The following is a 15,310-nucleotide window of genomic DNA, read 5'->3' as shown; positions in this document are numbered from 1 at the left end:
CCAGGTTTCTTCTCTCAGACGGCACTTTGGGTTCATGCTGATCATTTTCTGCTTTGTGCAAATTCACTAACCTGAGGAGTTTGAGTGTCCCGGCCGCCAGAATGAAGGATCATTTGTGGTGTATGTTCTGTCTGTTATGACTTGTTAGAAAGTTGTACACCTCCACGAGCAGCAGAACAAAGCAGTGTCTGTCCATGAAGACATTCATAAAAACAGCTTTATTCCCCAATCTTAAACAACACTTTACAGAACAGTTCATCAGCACGGCCCAAACATGGATGAATACAAAGACCAGCACGGTCACCGCCTCAGGTCCAGCTTAATAGTCTTCTGCAGACTGGCTATGCTAGCGTCCAGAGCTGCCAGGCCGTCTCTGAACGCTGCTTCGTCTCTGGTGTCAAAGGTCAAATCAGACCACACAGACTCAGTTTCACTCTGGGACAGCGTGGAGTTAAACAGCTGCCTGCGAGCGTCCTCTGGCCGCAGGGCTTCACCTGGACCAGCGGACCGCTCTCGATCAGACTCGGGCCGAGTCCCTGCACGATCTTCTCTCCTCTGAGCTGTGACGTCTAGATGTGCCGAGTCTGAATCTCTCTCTGCATCCACACACTGCACAGGCGCTATCTGGCTAAGAGACTTCAGGTATTGGGCGATGTGGTCAGTAGGGGGCGCTGGCATCCGTCTGTGCTGGTGTTGGCTCGTCTCTGACACAGAGCTGTCAACAACATGATCTGCTGAGAGGAGACTGCAGCAGAAGACGACATGAGTGAGGAACAGTTCTGAATCGTGTCACACTTTCATGTATTAACAGCATTGTTAAAGCAGCTGTAGGGCTCATTCTGGGGGGTGACGCCCACCCACACAGGCCCACCTGTGGAGGTGCTCCATCTCCTTCAGCCTTTGTTGTGCCAGCGAGGCCAGCTTACTCCTCTCCCGCTCACTGTCCAGTAACCTACTCTTACTGGCCTCCAGCTCTGCGCACACACACACACACACACACACACACACACACACACACGTAAGGAAACACTGCAGACACCATATGAAACGATGCAATAATACTTGATGTTGTTCATGCAGTGTCTTTCACTTTGATAATGGAGGAGATTTCATCACAAAGAGCCCACAGCTCAGATCATCAGCAGGACACTGCGAGTGCGTACCCATCTTAGCGAGTGCGGTTTCAGCCTCTCGGTCTCTCAGCTGGCTCTGTGTGTCCTGCAGGGTTTGCCGTAGGTCCGTCAGGTCATCTTGGAGTTCCTGCAGCCTGGACTGAGCAGCAGTGAGCTCTTCCTGAAGTCTCTGCCCTGTGGAGACCTTTTCAATTACTCCCCAGTCAAAGCTTTTTACCCTGACTGAGCACACTGAACCCAACAGTAAAATCACAGCGTGTCTGTTGTTGGGTCTTTACCTTAGTGTGACGCAGCTCGAGCTGACTGTGTTATTTTAATACAAATGAAATAAATACACAACTATTTATGACTGTCACACAATTTACAGTTACAGAGCATCGCCTGGTTCTGATGTCTCTCCGTCTCTGGCTGCTGGTCCAGGTTCCTCACACACCTAGGACACACACACACACACACACACACACGTTATACCAAAACCGTCAGAGTCCAGTGAAGTGAAGGACGTCGTGTGTCTCACCTGTGCAGGTCTGACACACTCTGGATGTTTGAAGCACTATTATTCATCTGTGCTGTGGACACAGTCTGCTCCAGGTGACTGAGTAGGCTCTCTGCTACACTGCCTGACACACACACACACACACACACACACACACACAGTGACATCTCTAACATCGTCAGCACATGTGACACAGAGGCTCGCGTCCTGTGTGTGACTACAGCAGAAGTCCACGTCAGCAGAACTTTGCTGAGCTCCCACATCAGTGACATGTAGCTTAGTGTTCGATGCATTCAGGTATCACAGAGGTTGTGTTTGTGTGAGTGATGTCTGGCAGGGTCCAGGGGTGAGATGCACAGTCACTTTACCTTGTCCAGCAATCAGAGGCTTGAGTTGTGCGAACAGATGCTGAAGCTTGTGAGCTTTTGTTTGTGCCTCAGTGTTGCTCTCCTCAGCCTGTCCAGGCTCCAGCTGGAAGTGTGCCATCTTCATACTGCAGCTGTCTCCGTGTGCATGTGTGAGAGTGTGTGTGCTGGGGCTCTGGGTGTGCGTGTCTCTCACAGGAACAAACTCTTGTGCTTCATCACACGCAGTGCGAGGCGTCTCAGAGTCAGGCCGGCAGGCAGTCCGATGGCTCGAGAGAGAGGAGGACTGACGCACAGACAGAAGGACGGACGCCTCGTGCCGGGGCGGACTGACGGTGCGAGGAAGAAGCCGAGGTGAAAGTAAGTGAGACTGCAGCTGGGTGGGACATGGTTTCTGAGGTGGATGTAGCTTCACTCCTGAATGTGGTGCAGGACGGGCAGACGGGTGTCCTCGTGGAGTTCTGCTGTCCGATCCATGCCGGCCTGACGCGCTCTTCTGGCCTGGAAGAGGGAGGAATGATTAACATTAGACTTTCTACACGTGGTTTCTCACATATTTATAAAGCTGCATCAGCCAATCAGTTTGTTGGTGCTCATGTCCTGATTGATTGTTAGTGATTGATTAAAAGAATGAGCTTCCTCCAAAGGGTGGCCGGGCTCTCCTCTAGTGTGAGAGTAGAATTTCAGTCGTTCAGGAGGGACTCGCAGTGGAACTGCTACAGTTCCACATCAAAGGGAGGAACCTGATTATGATGCCTCCTGGGTGTTTGGGCATGTCCCACGAGAAGGCGGCCCTGGCACATCACACACTGGAAAGACGACATCTCTAAGCTGGCCTGGAAATGTCTTAGTGTTCCCCCAGATGAGCTGCAGGAGGTGGCTGGGGAGGGACGTCGGGGGTCCGTTCTTAGTCTCTGCCCCATGTGACCAACAGGACATGGATGGTTCAGCTCTACTTTTGAGAGGCTCCTAGAGGCGGCTCTAAGCAACTGTTGCTAAGTTATAAGCCTTGAATCCATTTTCCAGAACAAATGAACAAAAGTCCTAAAAGCTTTTGGTCACCATCAATGTAATCCTGTCCTCTGCAGTTTATAGTCCCACAGTGGAATTAACACGAGACCTTTATGTCATTTAGTTCTCAGCGACTGTCTTGTAAGAGTGTGCAGTAAAGCAAACCTCGAACACGCCCACCTGCCTTTGGAGGCCCTTTCTTCAAGCTCTTTTTCCCCGTTGATGTGGAAAGCCTTGGTTTGGCTGCTGCACTGCTTACTGTTCTGTGAAGCCTCGGAGACACTTACACACACACAGAGTACTATTATGTTGCATTCAACCAGTAAGTGTTGGACAGATCTAACTTATACAGTGTAACCACACAGGAACAGGTTGATACTTTAAGCTTTTGTACTGTGACTTGTAACAAACTGAGCTGATCTACAGCATTAGGAAGCTCCTCTGACCTGCCTTATCAGCCTGAAGGATCCCACCGAGCAGGGCAGCACAGCGGTCCAGGCCCTTGTGCAGACTGATGACCTGGGGGCAGACACGTCCGGTTTATTGACATGTGTTCAGACACCGAGCCGATGATGCGGTAGTGTGGGTTAGTGGTTTGTCTGTCAAGCCTTCGGACTTTGTGGAAGTGCTAGATTTCCTCTGTTCACCTCCCCATGTTTACTACCCTGAGGTGTGTGTTGTGGCAAAGACTCGGTCATGCCTGGATGTGATACCCGTCCGAGATGACACTGTTAATATTTAGTACTGCTACACAAGCAGGTGAATAAATCCTGAGAACTCATAATAAAAGTGTTAGCTTCACATGTCGCCACCCGTGGTCTGCGTATACATAATGTGGGCGGAGCGTGAACGGTCTCATCACCTGGCCCTCGGAGTCGGTGGAGTACAGGGAGTAGGCGGGCTCAGGGCAGGCAGCTGTTCCTGGATTTAAGCTGGCTCTGAAAACAACAGTGAGGAGAGCGCTAACAGGCACACGTACACATGCAGACACAGAAAACGCTACATGAAGGCGGGTGTACTCACAGACCCCCTCTGGCTGCTCCCGTCAGCCTTCCTGACGTCACCACCTGCCGGTCACAGAAACCACGCGTGAAGCCTCACACCTGTCTCTGACAGTGGAGGCTCTGCCTGCGTGTTCATTCAGTCCTACCTTGCGCTGAGCTCTTCCTCTCATGGTCTCCGCCAGCCTGAGCGCTGCCGCCGTTTCTCGGAGGATTCAAGCACTGCGCGCTGCAAGTTCTCGGCTCGTTTAGAGCTTCCGGTTCAGAGCGCGTTTGAAAGGGAAAACATTAAAACCGTCCAATCAAATTGCTCCCTTCACAAACGACAGGCTCAACTGCCCCGCCCCGGAGGTCCCGGATGAAGGCGGCTGCGGGGCTGCCGGTTTTAGTTTTAAAAAAAACTTGGCGCAGCAAATCCTTCAGACTCAGCAGCGCTACAAACAGACACGAGCAGAAAGAAAAGGACCAGCAGTACATGGTGACAAGAATCCAATATTGAAATAATAATTCAAAAAAGTAAATTACAAAACAAAATTAGAGGAAATGTGCGGTTGGCTTAACATTTTTGGACATTTTATGAATTTCAAGGGCGAGTTTTTAAATAACGGCATTTGTGTATAAAAAATTGACCACAGATTATTCTAACATTTAATTTAAAGGTCGATATTCTGGTTTTGCTGTGAAACAACCAATCAATACAGTGTCTTTAGATGAAGCCAAACAACAGTGTAGCTGCATCTTCGTTACAGAAAGAGCAGCCAGCAGGGTCTTGATGGTTAAACACCTTCAATCAGTTCATTCATGACTTGTCTAGATTGGAGGTGAGGAGCTGATCTGTTAGCTAAGAATGAACGCAGCTCTCGGATAAATAATGTTCTTATTGGACAACTTTCTATCATTAACAGAAAGTCCATTAAGCAGAAGTTCAGGAAACCTTGGACTCCTATAGTTATGATGCAGATTTTAAGAGGTGGACACAACCGGTTCTGGATTTGCTTTAATAACTTTGATATTGTTCCATCCATCCATCCATCCATCCATCCTCATCCGCTTTGTCCGGGGCCGGGTCGCGGGGGCAGCAGCCTAAGCAAAGAGGCCCAGACCTCCCTCTCCCCAGCCACCTCCTCCAGCTTGTCCGGGGGAATACCAAGGCGTTCCCAGGCCAGCCGAGAGATATAATCTCTCCAGCGTGTCCTGGGTCTGCCCCGGGGCCTCCTCCCGGTGGGACATGCCTGGAACACCTCACCCAGGAGGCGCCCAGGGGGCATCCTTGTCAGATGCCCGAACCACCTCAGCTGGCTCCTTTCGATGTGGAGCAGCAGCTGCTCTACTCTGAGCCCCTCCCGGATGGCCGAACTTCTCACCCTATCTCTAAGGGAGAGGCCAGCCACCCTTCGGAGGAAGCTCATTTCTGCCGCTTGTATCCGCGATCTCGTTCTTTCGGTCACTACCCACAGCTCGTGGCCATAGGTGAGGGTAGGGACGTAGATTGACCGGTAAATTGAGAGCTTCGCTTTTACACTCAGCTCCCTCTTCACCACGACGGACCGGTGCAGCGTCCGCATTACTGCAGCTGCAGCCCCAATCCGTCTGTCGATCTCCGGCTCCCTTCTCCCATCACTCGCGAACAAGACCCCGAGATACTTGAACTCCTCCACTTGGGGCAGGAACTCATCCCCGACCCGGAGTGGGTCCGGGGGTTGATATTGTTCCTTGATATCTAAATTAAATTTGGAGCTGAAGGGTTCATAAGGCATCAGATTACCAGAGTAACCAAATGTTATTGCAGCTTATGAGACATTTACTGTTTTCCAAGTCTGAGTGGTGAGTGCTGCATCATCATCAGCCATTGTTGTTTCACTTACAAAACGCAGAAGCTCATTTGCACATGTGTGCGCAATGGGCAGATGTTTGCTTTCATCGTGAATGAATGTTATTTTAGGAGCTGCTTGAAAACCTATGGCTGCAACTTTGCTGCTCCTAGTAGCAAAAGCCTTCACAAATGCCTCTTCATCCTTTCTCCAAGTGTCTGTCAGCTCCTTATCTCAAATCAAAGGAAAACCACCGTTAACCTGGTGGCTCGAAAATAGAGCTATATGACGACTAATGTATTTATAAAAACACAGAGGTTCTGTCTGTGCTTTGCTCGTCAGTTGTAAGCTTTCATACATCTGTGTGTCACGTAGTCCTGGATTGACTCATGGACATGTGAGTTTCTGCTTACTTTCCACACACTGGAGAAATTTGCAACCATCATTTCCTCCATAACTTTTCATTCATGAAATAAAAGTTTAATCATCTTTGTTCATGAAACATTGTTTTGGTGAAATATTATTAAAACGTGTTGTCATCCAGAATGTGCTGTAGGGCAAACGCTTCAGCCTAGAAATGTTCAGTTATTCGTTTGTGTTCTTCCCTTTTTCTGTTCCCAGCACTCGTTTCATGGCGATGTCTTGGTAAGAAAATGGACTGAAATCAAAATCACCATAATGATCTTTAAATTCCACTCAAATAAAGTTGTAGTGAAAGTTGGGCACATGTCCCTGCTTGGCTGTGATGATCTGTAAACATTAAAATCAGACACATTAATGATGTCCTTGTGAATCAAACAAACACCACAGGAATTCTGTTCATACTCACTGCAGTCACAAAATCAAACTGGTCATCGAGCTTACAGTTTCAATACGTTTCCATTCAGCATGTTCACCGCTTCCATTTTTCAGATGCACCTTGTATGAATCAGAAAGTAAATATCTCTGCACTGCGATATCAAATGTTTTCCTGTGCAGCTTTCTGAAGATTGTTGTGCTTCAGACCAGTGAGATCTTCCCAATAAGGCATCTTGTGCTGGTTTTGCTCTTAAATCTCCTCTCGGTATGCGTAACGTTGATGCTGAAGACAAGGGCGAGCACACAACATCTTTTGTATTGTGTTTGCAGGTCTTGTTTTTCCTACACAAAACATGAGTGTGGAGCACGATCTTGAGGAACTGATGGAAGAGGAACCTGAAATGCAAACACAGATACATCCCTAAGGCTTCTGTTACCCTTTCATGGAACGTGTAGACTCAGACTATGATACTATGGTCTACCCATTACACAGAGCACTGAACCATTTTTATCGTGTAGATTAGCACTTCACTCATGTGTGTCAAATCAAAATGTTGATGTCTTAAGTACTGATAATTAAAGGAGACATTACACCACAAAACGTGTGGCGTGGGCGTGGCTGGAGCGGGTTTGTCTACTAAGTTGGCGATTTGATCTGCGGGTGCTCTACAGCTCCCAGTGGGTTTATCTGACTGTGACTGTGTGTGAATGTTGGACAGAAAAAGCACTAATGTGTTTGCTGTGAATGTGTAACTGAGATGTGTCGTACAAAGTGCTCTGAGCACTCAGAGTAGAAAAGGCCTGCAGCTAGGTCCGTGTATATTTGGACACTGACGAGTTTCGTTTACTGAAACATATTCCGCTTATAGTTATATCATGGACATGATGTGCAGACTCAGCTTTGATTATCCATGTTGGAATTGGATGAAGCATTTAGGAGTTTCTTCGTCTTACCCTCTTTTTGAAGGCAACAAAGGTAATTGGACAAGGGACTTGAAGGCTCATAGGCAGGTATGGACAATTCCTTCGTTATGTTGTTATCAATTAAGCAGATAAATGGCCTGGAGATGATTTAAGGTGTAGTGTTCGCATTTGGAAATTTTACTGTGAACAGGCAACATGTGGTCCAACAGAACTGAACAGAACAACCAATCAGAGAAATTGCTACATGAAACATTTCCATGGTGAAGAGAAACCCCATGACAACAGTGAACCAAGTGAACAACACTCTCCAGCAGGCAGGCGTATCAATTTCAAAGTCTACCATAAAGAGAAGACTATATGACGGTAAATACAGAGGGTTCGCTGCAGCCTCACGAATAGGAAGGCTAAGATTGGACTTCGTTTAAAAAACAAAAACCATGTAAAAAAGCCGGCACAGTTTTGGACAAATGTGCTTTGGACACACGAAACCTCTACCAGAATGATGGAAAAGAAAAAAAAATTGGAGGTGTGGAACAACTCACATCATCTGTAAAACACTGCGGAGGCAGTGTGATGGTTAGGGCGGGCTCGGCTGCCACTGGGACACTAGTGTTTATTGATGACGTGACACAGGACAGAAGCAGCTGGATGAACTGAGGTGTTTAGAGACCGTCAGCCCACATCCAGCTAAATGTAGTCACAGTGATTGGGCAGCGTTCGAATAAAGTAATAGAAATGAACATTCCACTTAAAGTTCATTTGTCCAAATACTAATGAGTCTCTGAAATGGATTCTGTTGAAAAGGAGCTTTAGTTCCTCACATCTTTATGCACTTTTTGTCCAACCCACTGAATTAAAGCTGAAAGTCTGCCCTTCACCTGCATCCAAGTCTTTTCATTTTTAATTTGTTCTAGTAATGTACAGAACAGCTGCTGAAGGTGCACTGCTGCTGAACCAAAACGGCTCTGCCCATGTTTTCAGCTAAATTGCTGGACATCCTGGTGAGAAGTGACCATCAAGGCAGAGCAGTCACAACCTGACCACTACAGCTACTTTAGAGCAGGGCTTTTATTTCAGTATTTCCATTGACCAGTAGAATAAATGTGCTAAATATTTAGCTTCCTGTAGCAAATATAAACGTTGGAAAAAGTGACTAAAAAAACCAAACAAAACCCAAACATGTTTTTTTATAAGGTTTGGAGCTAAATGTAGAAAAATGTTGCCATTAATTTCAGCATGTTTCAGTTTACAAACAGCGCCCTCTATGGCTGCTTTAAGAAAAATAAAGAGCAGTACTTGATCAATTTTGTTGCAGGTAGTTGTACACCTTGGTGCTCTTGATGTTGACCTAGAGAACACTGGGCCATAGTTTTATATCATCAGTCTGTGGGAGGTGATGGGTGAGGCACTGCTAATGTATTGTCCTCGCCACTTATTAAAACATACCTAGTGTATCCACAACGTGTTGCTATTTCAGCCAAGTGAAAGAAACTGCAGTGAGAGAAACTTATGAACACTGAAGGTGTAACCCTGCAAGCATCAACAGTGCAAGCAGGAAAAAAAATCTTCCACTTTCAATCAGGTGTAATTGCACGAACTCAGGAATACTGTGGATATTCAAGGCCTTCAGCCCAGCAACCTCCATGGAAACGCCCCTTCTGGGTCCCAGTGCTCAGTGATTGAATACATCGTGAGAGGTGCTGGGTGCTCCTGATCCACATCAACCATCTCTGGGACTGGAAGCAGACCACTGCGCACTGGGACTCAGCACCTGTCTGGAAATGGATTGAATGTGAATGAATGAATTTAATCGATTTCCAGGCAGCAGCTGGGTTTTCCAGGTGTGTTTGAATCATTCCTGAAGGACCTACTGAGCTGGCTGTAATAAATGAAAGTGTTGCTTTAAACATTTATTCAGATAAGAAACAGAACTACAATGAGATTGGCTTTGAGTAAGACACACGCTGTTTACACAAAAACTGTTTAACTCCAAAAAAGTAATAATACTAAAAAAAACAAAAAGAAAACCCCAAAACAAACAGACTTTACAACATATTGATGACAGTACTTTATCTGTACTAACATTTTAACTCTCTGGCCTGTGACAAACTATTCTTCCAACAAAACTAAAAACACCAACAAGCTCAACAATTTAGAAAATTGGGATCATTGCTGTGCGACTGCGCCGCTCTCACTCCCATTCTTCATCGTCAGCAGCCGTCTGTGCTGCCAGCTGGCTCGTTACACTGCTGTCCTGGAAAAGGCCTCCCTGTGGACCCTGAAGAAGGACCACAATGTGAAACACTACAACATCTCAGAGAATTCAGTGCAAAACAACTTGAACCAGTTACCTTCCTCAAGTCTGTGGAGGCAAAATGCTTCCTGGGTGGGTTAAAGCCAGAGGGGCCATGGCCGCTGAACGCAGCCGCCTCTAACCACGAGGGAACCTCCTGCTGGGCCTGCCAATCCCAAACATCTCGCTTAAAGCACTCAGGTCTCACCTTACGCACTTGTGGTGAATCACATTGTGTAGTTGTAGTGCAGCTGTAGTGCAGCGTTCTCACCTTGGACAGGATTGTGACCAGTGATCGAGCCAACTCACTGTTAGCTTCTGGATCATAGAAGGACACTGCCCTCCCGGTGTTGCCACAGCGGCCGGTTCTACCGATACGATGGACATACTCGTCGATATTGTTTGGTAGGTCAAAGTTCACCACGAGCTGCACATCTGGAATATCGAGTCCACGGGCACCTACAGAGGTTGCCACCAGGACAGGACATTTGCCAGAGCGGAAGTCTCCAAGGGCCTGCTCTCGCTGCCACTGCTCACGGTCACTGGCAGCCAGCACAGCACATAGAACAGAATAGAATAGATGTACAGTGAGATCTAGAGCATCTCCAGACATGTGGGGGAAGAAAGGTGAGGTGCACAGTTTCTGCAGCACTATATACATATGAACAGTAATTAGAACAAAGAAAACTATGTATATACATATATACACACAATTTATTTACAGTTTGGGTTATTGCACAAAATTAAGTATAGCACAGTGGTAGTTTACAGAGGCAAGTGTGGGGGTGGAACTGTTATCAGTGCATGTGTGAGTACGTCACACAAAGGACAACCATCTCCATGAAAGCCACAGTAAACACACAAACACCACTTACCCGTGAATGCTGGTAGTTGGAAACTTCTCCTGACACAAGATTACGGCAATAAAATCAGCCTGTCTCTTGGTCTCTACAAACACCATGGTGCGCGCCGATCCTGCAGCACAAACCCACAACACACAGTTCGGTTACACTGAGCTATCGTTTGTTTTGACCTTTAGTTCTTCTCAACACTGGAAACCCAGAAGCTTGAAATACCTGTTGATTTCAGGAGGTCTAAAAGCTGATCCCTCTTAGCGAACTTGGTGACCTGCACAAATGTCTGCTCCACATCACTGCAGGCTCCACCCACAATTCCCACGGCCAAGAACAAATAGTCAGTCTTTAGAAAGTCAGCTGCCAGCCTATATCACACACACACACACACACACACACACACACACACACACTGAGATGAGCTGGCAGGCATTCAGACCTGGTTGTATGTCAGGAGTACAAACTGGCAGCAGACCTCTGGATGTCCTCGGGGAAAGTAGCACTGAACATCAGAGTCTGACGGTTCTCTTTCGATGGCATCCCAGGAGAGCCCACCAGGCGGCGCATGTCAGGCTCAAAGCCCATATCCAACATGCGGTCAGCCTCATCCAGCACCAAGTAACGCACTTTGGTCAAGCCAACCTGGAACACACATTTATTAGCATCTGAAAGCGCTGCACAATTTTGTCATCCAATCGATGGTACCTTTAAACGGCCTTACCTTTCCTCTTCCAATCATGTCCAGCAGTCGTCCTGGTGTTCCACACAACACATTGCAGCCCCTGGAGAGGTCTCTTATTTGGTGTCCAGTGCTGACCCCACCATACACTACAACAGGTCGCACACATGTGCTGCAGAGTGGAGACAAACATCTTGAATTTACCTTCTATCTACATGTTGGTGGAGTTCACTTATTCTTTGGCTTTGACAAAGAAACACACCCATAGGCAAACTTCCTGGCCTCCAGGTAAATCTGGTTGATGAGCTCCCTAGTTGGCGCCACAATGATGGCTTCAGGCTCCTGCGTCTCACTGAAGCAACTGGCCGCCGCGCCATCTGCCATCAGCTGTTGAAGGATTGGTAGCAGGAAGGCAGCCTGGTGGAGGGAGACCACATTTAACCTCTGTCCACAAGCAGGTCTACACCCAGGTTCAACTCTCCCAAACCGTACCGTTTTACCAGAGCCAGTCTGGGCGCAGGCCATGAGATCCCTGCCAGCAGAAACGATGGGGATGCCGTGCTTCTGCACAGGGGTGGGCTTCACATAACCAGACTTGCTGACGTTTCTCTTTAGGGACTCGCACAGCGCTGCTTCATCAAATGTCTGAGAGAAAGCAGAAGAAATGTACACCAGCATGGAGGGCAAGTCAATATTGCTGTGACACCATGCTTTAAATTACTTCAGGTTTCACGCAGCTGTTTGAACTCAGCCTTAGAGCTGCTTCCAAACAGCTCCAACTATAACAGAGCCGGCTCCTTCAACCAGTGCGGGAAGTCACCAGAAATCTGACCAGAATGGTGTCCATCTGCACGGTTATACTAGAAACTAGGGCTGTTCACTATAACCACATATATCAGATGACGATATAAAAACGTCTGTCGTTTCCTATTATGCTGCCGTTTGTTTCGTGGTGTCGTAAAATAAACTGTTTACAGCAATATTTTATATTAATTTCTTACAGTTCTCTCTTTCTCTTATATTTAATGTAACCACACTACAGACGAATAGCGCCTGTTTTTATGTGTTTTTGTTAGCAACGGTAAAATCATCGCGTGGCTCCGCTGTCCGCTTGTTTGTTTTCCACGTAAACCTTTCACAATAAAGCTCAAGATCCTGTTGAGACTTTTCAAAATAAACTGAATCACATCAAAGAGTATGCAGAGTTTATGGATGAGAAGCAAAAAAAGAGCCGTCAGGTGCTAAAAAATAAAGCTTAGACTCAAAGTTTGAGAGAAAACGGCGGCCGTTACAGCTTATGTCTAAAAATGTATCGTTTCATGCATCGGTTAAAATACTTGAATTCAGGTAAAGGACGCGCAGCTGGAAACACTAAACGCAAGTCGAGCTGCCCGAGATTCACAGAAAATGTTACATTTTTGTGATTTACATCGTTGTCAGGACGATAAATGTCTTCTATCTGATATGAGATTTTTGTCATATTGCACAGCCCTACTAGAAACTAACGCAAGTGTTGCAGTCTTGTGTATTAACTTGCTCCTGTGTGCCGTCCTACAAGTTAACAGCCATCTTACAGGCTGCAGAAAGTCTCGCCTTTCTGTCAACTCAACGTTTGCATCGTTAAATGGCTCACAGCTGTCCCTGAAATGCATACAAACATCAACTTCAAATAATAAAACTCAATTCTACAAGACAGTCTCACCACTTGGCAGCCATCTTGGTTTAACATTAAAAATAATACGTTATTTTTCTTGAGTAAATGCAGGCTCTAACATGCCACAGCAGGCAATTACATTCACACAAACATAACGTCTTTGATAAGCTGCTTACTTTCAAAGTGGCGCCAAGGAGAAATAAGTGATACTGATAATGGAATCGCAATCACAACGTGTGCTGCTTTGGCTTTAAAAATAAGATCTTAACAGGTTTTTTCCAGTAGACTGAACTTGTTACACAAAATCTTTCATGAACAGCTGATCTGACCACTTGAAAAGAAATTACACGCCAGCTCCATTTCCTTATGGTATACAGCGATCCCTCGTTTAACGCGGTAGTTACGTTCTAAAAATAACCTGCGATAGGTGAAATCCGAAGTACCCAACTTTATTTCTTTTACAATTATTATAGATGTTTTAATGCTGTAAAACCCCTCACTACACACTTTCCTCAGACAGGCATGAAAATGTTCACTTTGCATACATCAGTGTGTGACACTGATGTAACCAGTTTTGTACCAAGCCAGCAAAGAACTGCTGATAACAGATTTGTGTACCTACTGGATTGCCCCCTAACATTTCTTACCATTATAGCTGGTGGTGGGTTGGTTCCACTGACATCCACCAAGATCTCATCGTACTTGTCAAAGTTGACACCGGACTCATAATGGGAAAAAATGGACTCCTCATCTTCAGAGGGTGGTGGGGGAACGTAGGTAACCCTGGGTCCTGCAGTGAGAAACAGAAATGCTGCACATAATGGAAGATAAAGCTGGCATGCTGCAGATCTGTGAACAGGAAGTTTAACTTACTATCACTCTCATCTGTCTTCTCTGCAGGTGTATCCTGGTTCCCTGTGTTACACACAGATTCCAGCCACATCAGTAAATCTTTCAAACCTATGTGCACTGAATCATTGAGGTCAATAATGAAAAACAACCTTGAGCAAAGACCTCTTCATCTTTCCCACGGTAGCCTGCAGCACAACACAAATTACACTTCTGACAGATTTGCACATGATCAGAACTGCTCGATCACTCACCTCCTCCAAAGCCGCCTCTGCCACCCTGCTCACCACCTTTAAAACACAAGTCAATTAACTGCTATTCTTACTCAAAATCCACACTGACTGCAATCAAATTTATCAGGTCTGCAGAGCCACAGCAGTCTACTAATCGACCCTCAGCTTTTCCAACCCAGGTGAAGCCCGACGTGCACCCACTGGAGTGCGAGTGTGTGAACATTTAGTTTACACAGCGCTTAGGCCATAGGAAAAACAATACATGTATGAATGCATGTGAATGTGTGATTAAGGCTTGTAGTAAAAAAGCACTAACAAGTACGAGTCAAAGTGGCATTTGCATGCAGTGGAAAAAACCCACCACGAGTGGAATCAGACTCGTACCTTGCCTATAGCTTCCTCCTCTGCCCCCTCTTCTTCCTCTCGACACTGAAAAGCAGAAAATGCTCACACTGTAAACAAGCATTTCTTTCAGTCTACTTTTGTGTCTTAATGGGAATATTAACACTACCATTTGTATGGTCACCATTCTCTTCATTGGCTGTAAAAATAAGAACATCAAGTCAGACGCGTTCCAGCTCAAAGCCAAACAGACGTACACGTCAATATTCCAGTTATTACCGTCAAAATCACCGTGATCCGTTCTGCCGAATCCTCTGCCACGCCCTGATAACACACAACTGTTATATTACATCCATCAACAGCTCTATTCACTACAGCATAAATATGCATACTGGCACAGCATTACCACTGCTTTACTGACTGAACGAGCTTGTTAATCCTCTTTCACACTGCTAGTTGAGGGTTTTTCTTTCAGCATTTGTAATTTGAAGAGTTTTCATAATCTGTGAAACTGTATTACAAATGCCTAACATTCCACTGAGATGACCAACAGTATATATCCCCCCCACACACACCCCCACCACGGCCTCCTCTTCGGCTGAAGCTACTCCTTTCTGCTGTATTATTCTGGCTGTCACCATCTGAAAGGAAGAAACAACCCTCAGGAAACACAATGAGGAAAACTACAACAGCTCATGTAATACTCTTCATGCTTACCGTTTGCACTGTCCTCAGCACCTTAAAAAAAAATCAAAAAAAAAAAATCAGATAACTAAAATTAGATACCTTGGACAATCGTCTGAATGCACCTACTACAACGTGATAACCATTTCTCCCACCACCTGCATGCTCCTCCATTGGCACCTC

The 15,310-nt window shown here is 46.2% G+C and overlaps 2 protein-coding genes across 2 annotated transcripts in view; both read right to left on the bottom strand.

Moving 5' to 3' along the window:
• Nucleotides 1–199: 199 nt before the first annotated feature.
• Nucleotides 200–4,310, bottom strand: ccdc14 (coiled-coil domain containing 14). Its single transcript, XM_005748063.2, has 11 exons — nucleotides 4,156–4,310; nucleotides 4,029–4,072; nucleotides 3,868–3,943; nucleotides 3,452–3,524; nucleotides 3,186–3,287; nucleotides 1,998–2,495; nucleotides 1,651–1,753; nucleotides 1,499–1,566; nucleotides 1,164–1,307; nucleotides 872–974; nucleotides 200–745 (listed from the first exon to the last, which is right to left on the bottom strand). The coding sequence occupies exons 1-11, from the start codon at nucleotides 4,177–4,179 to the stop codon at nucleotides 301–303; spliced, it is 1,680 nt and encodes a 559-aa protein (XP_005748120.1). The 5' UTR covers nucleotides 4,180–4,310; the 3' UTR covers nucleotides 200–300.
• A 5,126-nt stretch (nucleotides 4,311–9,436) lies between these two features.
• Nucleotides 9,437–15,310, bottom strand: part of ddx4 (DEAD (Asp-Glu-Ala-Asp) box polypeptide 4) — a 7,993-nt gene continuing 2,119 nt past the window's right edge. The window contains exons 5-22 of the mRNA XM_013914636.1: nucleotides 15,161–15,184; nucleotides 15,019–15,084; nucleotides 14,723–14,767; nucleotides 14,613–14,642; nucleotides 14,486–14,530; nucleotides 14,123–14,158; nucleotides 14,021–14,056; nucleotides 13,893–13,934; nucleotides 13,667–13,809; nucleotides 11,858–12,010; nucleotides 11,628–11,782; nucleotides 11,408–11,537; nucleotides 11,162–11,328; nucleotides 10,909–11,054; nucleotides 10,708–10,807; nucleotides 10,104–10,374; nucleotides 9,891–9,998; nucleotides 9,437–9,817 (exon numbers count right to left, since the gene is read on the bottom strand). Coding sequence (XP_013770090.1) covers nucleotides 9,731–9,817; nucleotides 9,891–9,998; nucleotides 10,104–10,374; nucleotides 10,708–10,807; nucleotides 10,909–11,054; nucleotides 11,162–11,328; nucleotides 11,408–11,537; nucleotides 11,628–11,782; nucleotides 11,858–12,010; nucleotides 13,667–13,809; nucleotides 13,893–13,934; nucleotides 14,021–14,056; nucleotides 14,123–14,158; nucleotides 14,486–14,530; nucleotides 14,613–14,642; nucleotides 14,723–14,767; nucleotides 15,019–15,084; nucleotides 15,161–15,184 — 1,784 coding nt within the window. The 3' untranslated portion in view covers nucleotides 9,437–9,730. The remainder of the gene's footprint in view (nucleotides 9,818–9,890; nucleotides 9,999–10,103; nucleotides 10,375–10,707; nucleotides 10,808–10,908; nucleotides 11,055–11,161; nucleotides 11,329–11,407; nucleotides 11,538–11,627; nucleotides 11,783–11,857; nucleotides 12,011–13,666; nucleotides 13,810–13,892; nucleotides 13,935–14,020; nucleotides 14,057–14,122; nucleotides 14,159–14,485; nucleotides 14,531–14,612; nucleotides 14,643–14,722; nucleotides 14,768–15,018; nucleotides 15,085–15,160; nucleotides 15,185–15,310) is intronic.

This window comes from Pundamilia nyererei, unplaced genomic scaffold, assembly GCF_000239375.1.
Source record: "Pundamilia nyererei isolate P.nyererei 1_Seehausen unplaced genomic scaffold, PunNye1.0 scaffold00212, whole genome shotgun sequence".
In the NCBI taxonomy this organism is placed as follows: Eukaryota; Metazoa; Chordata; class Actinopteri; order Cichliformes; family Cichlidae; genus Pundamilia; species Pundamilia nyererei.
The sequence above is the reverse complement of the archived record's forward strand: the minus strand, read 5'-3'. Positions and strand labels throughout refer to the sequence as shown.

Coding starts and splice junctions, on each gene's coding strand:
- ccdc14 (XM_005748063.2), bottom strand. CDS start 4,179: ATGAGAGGAAGAGCTCAGCGCAAG. Junction 3,288..3,451: donor CCTTCAGGCTGATAAGGCAG/GTCAGAGGAGCT, acceptor TGTGTGTGTAAG/TGTCTCCGAGGCTTCACAGA. Junction 1,567..1,650: donor AGTGTGTCAGACCTGCACAG/GTGAGACACACG, acceptor TGTGTGTCCTAG/GTGTGTGAGGAACCTGGACC.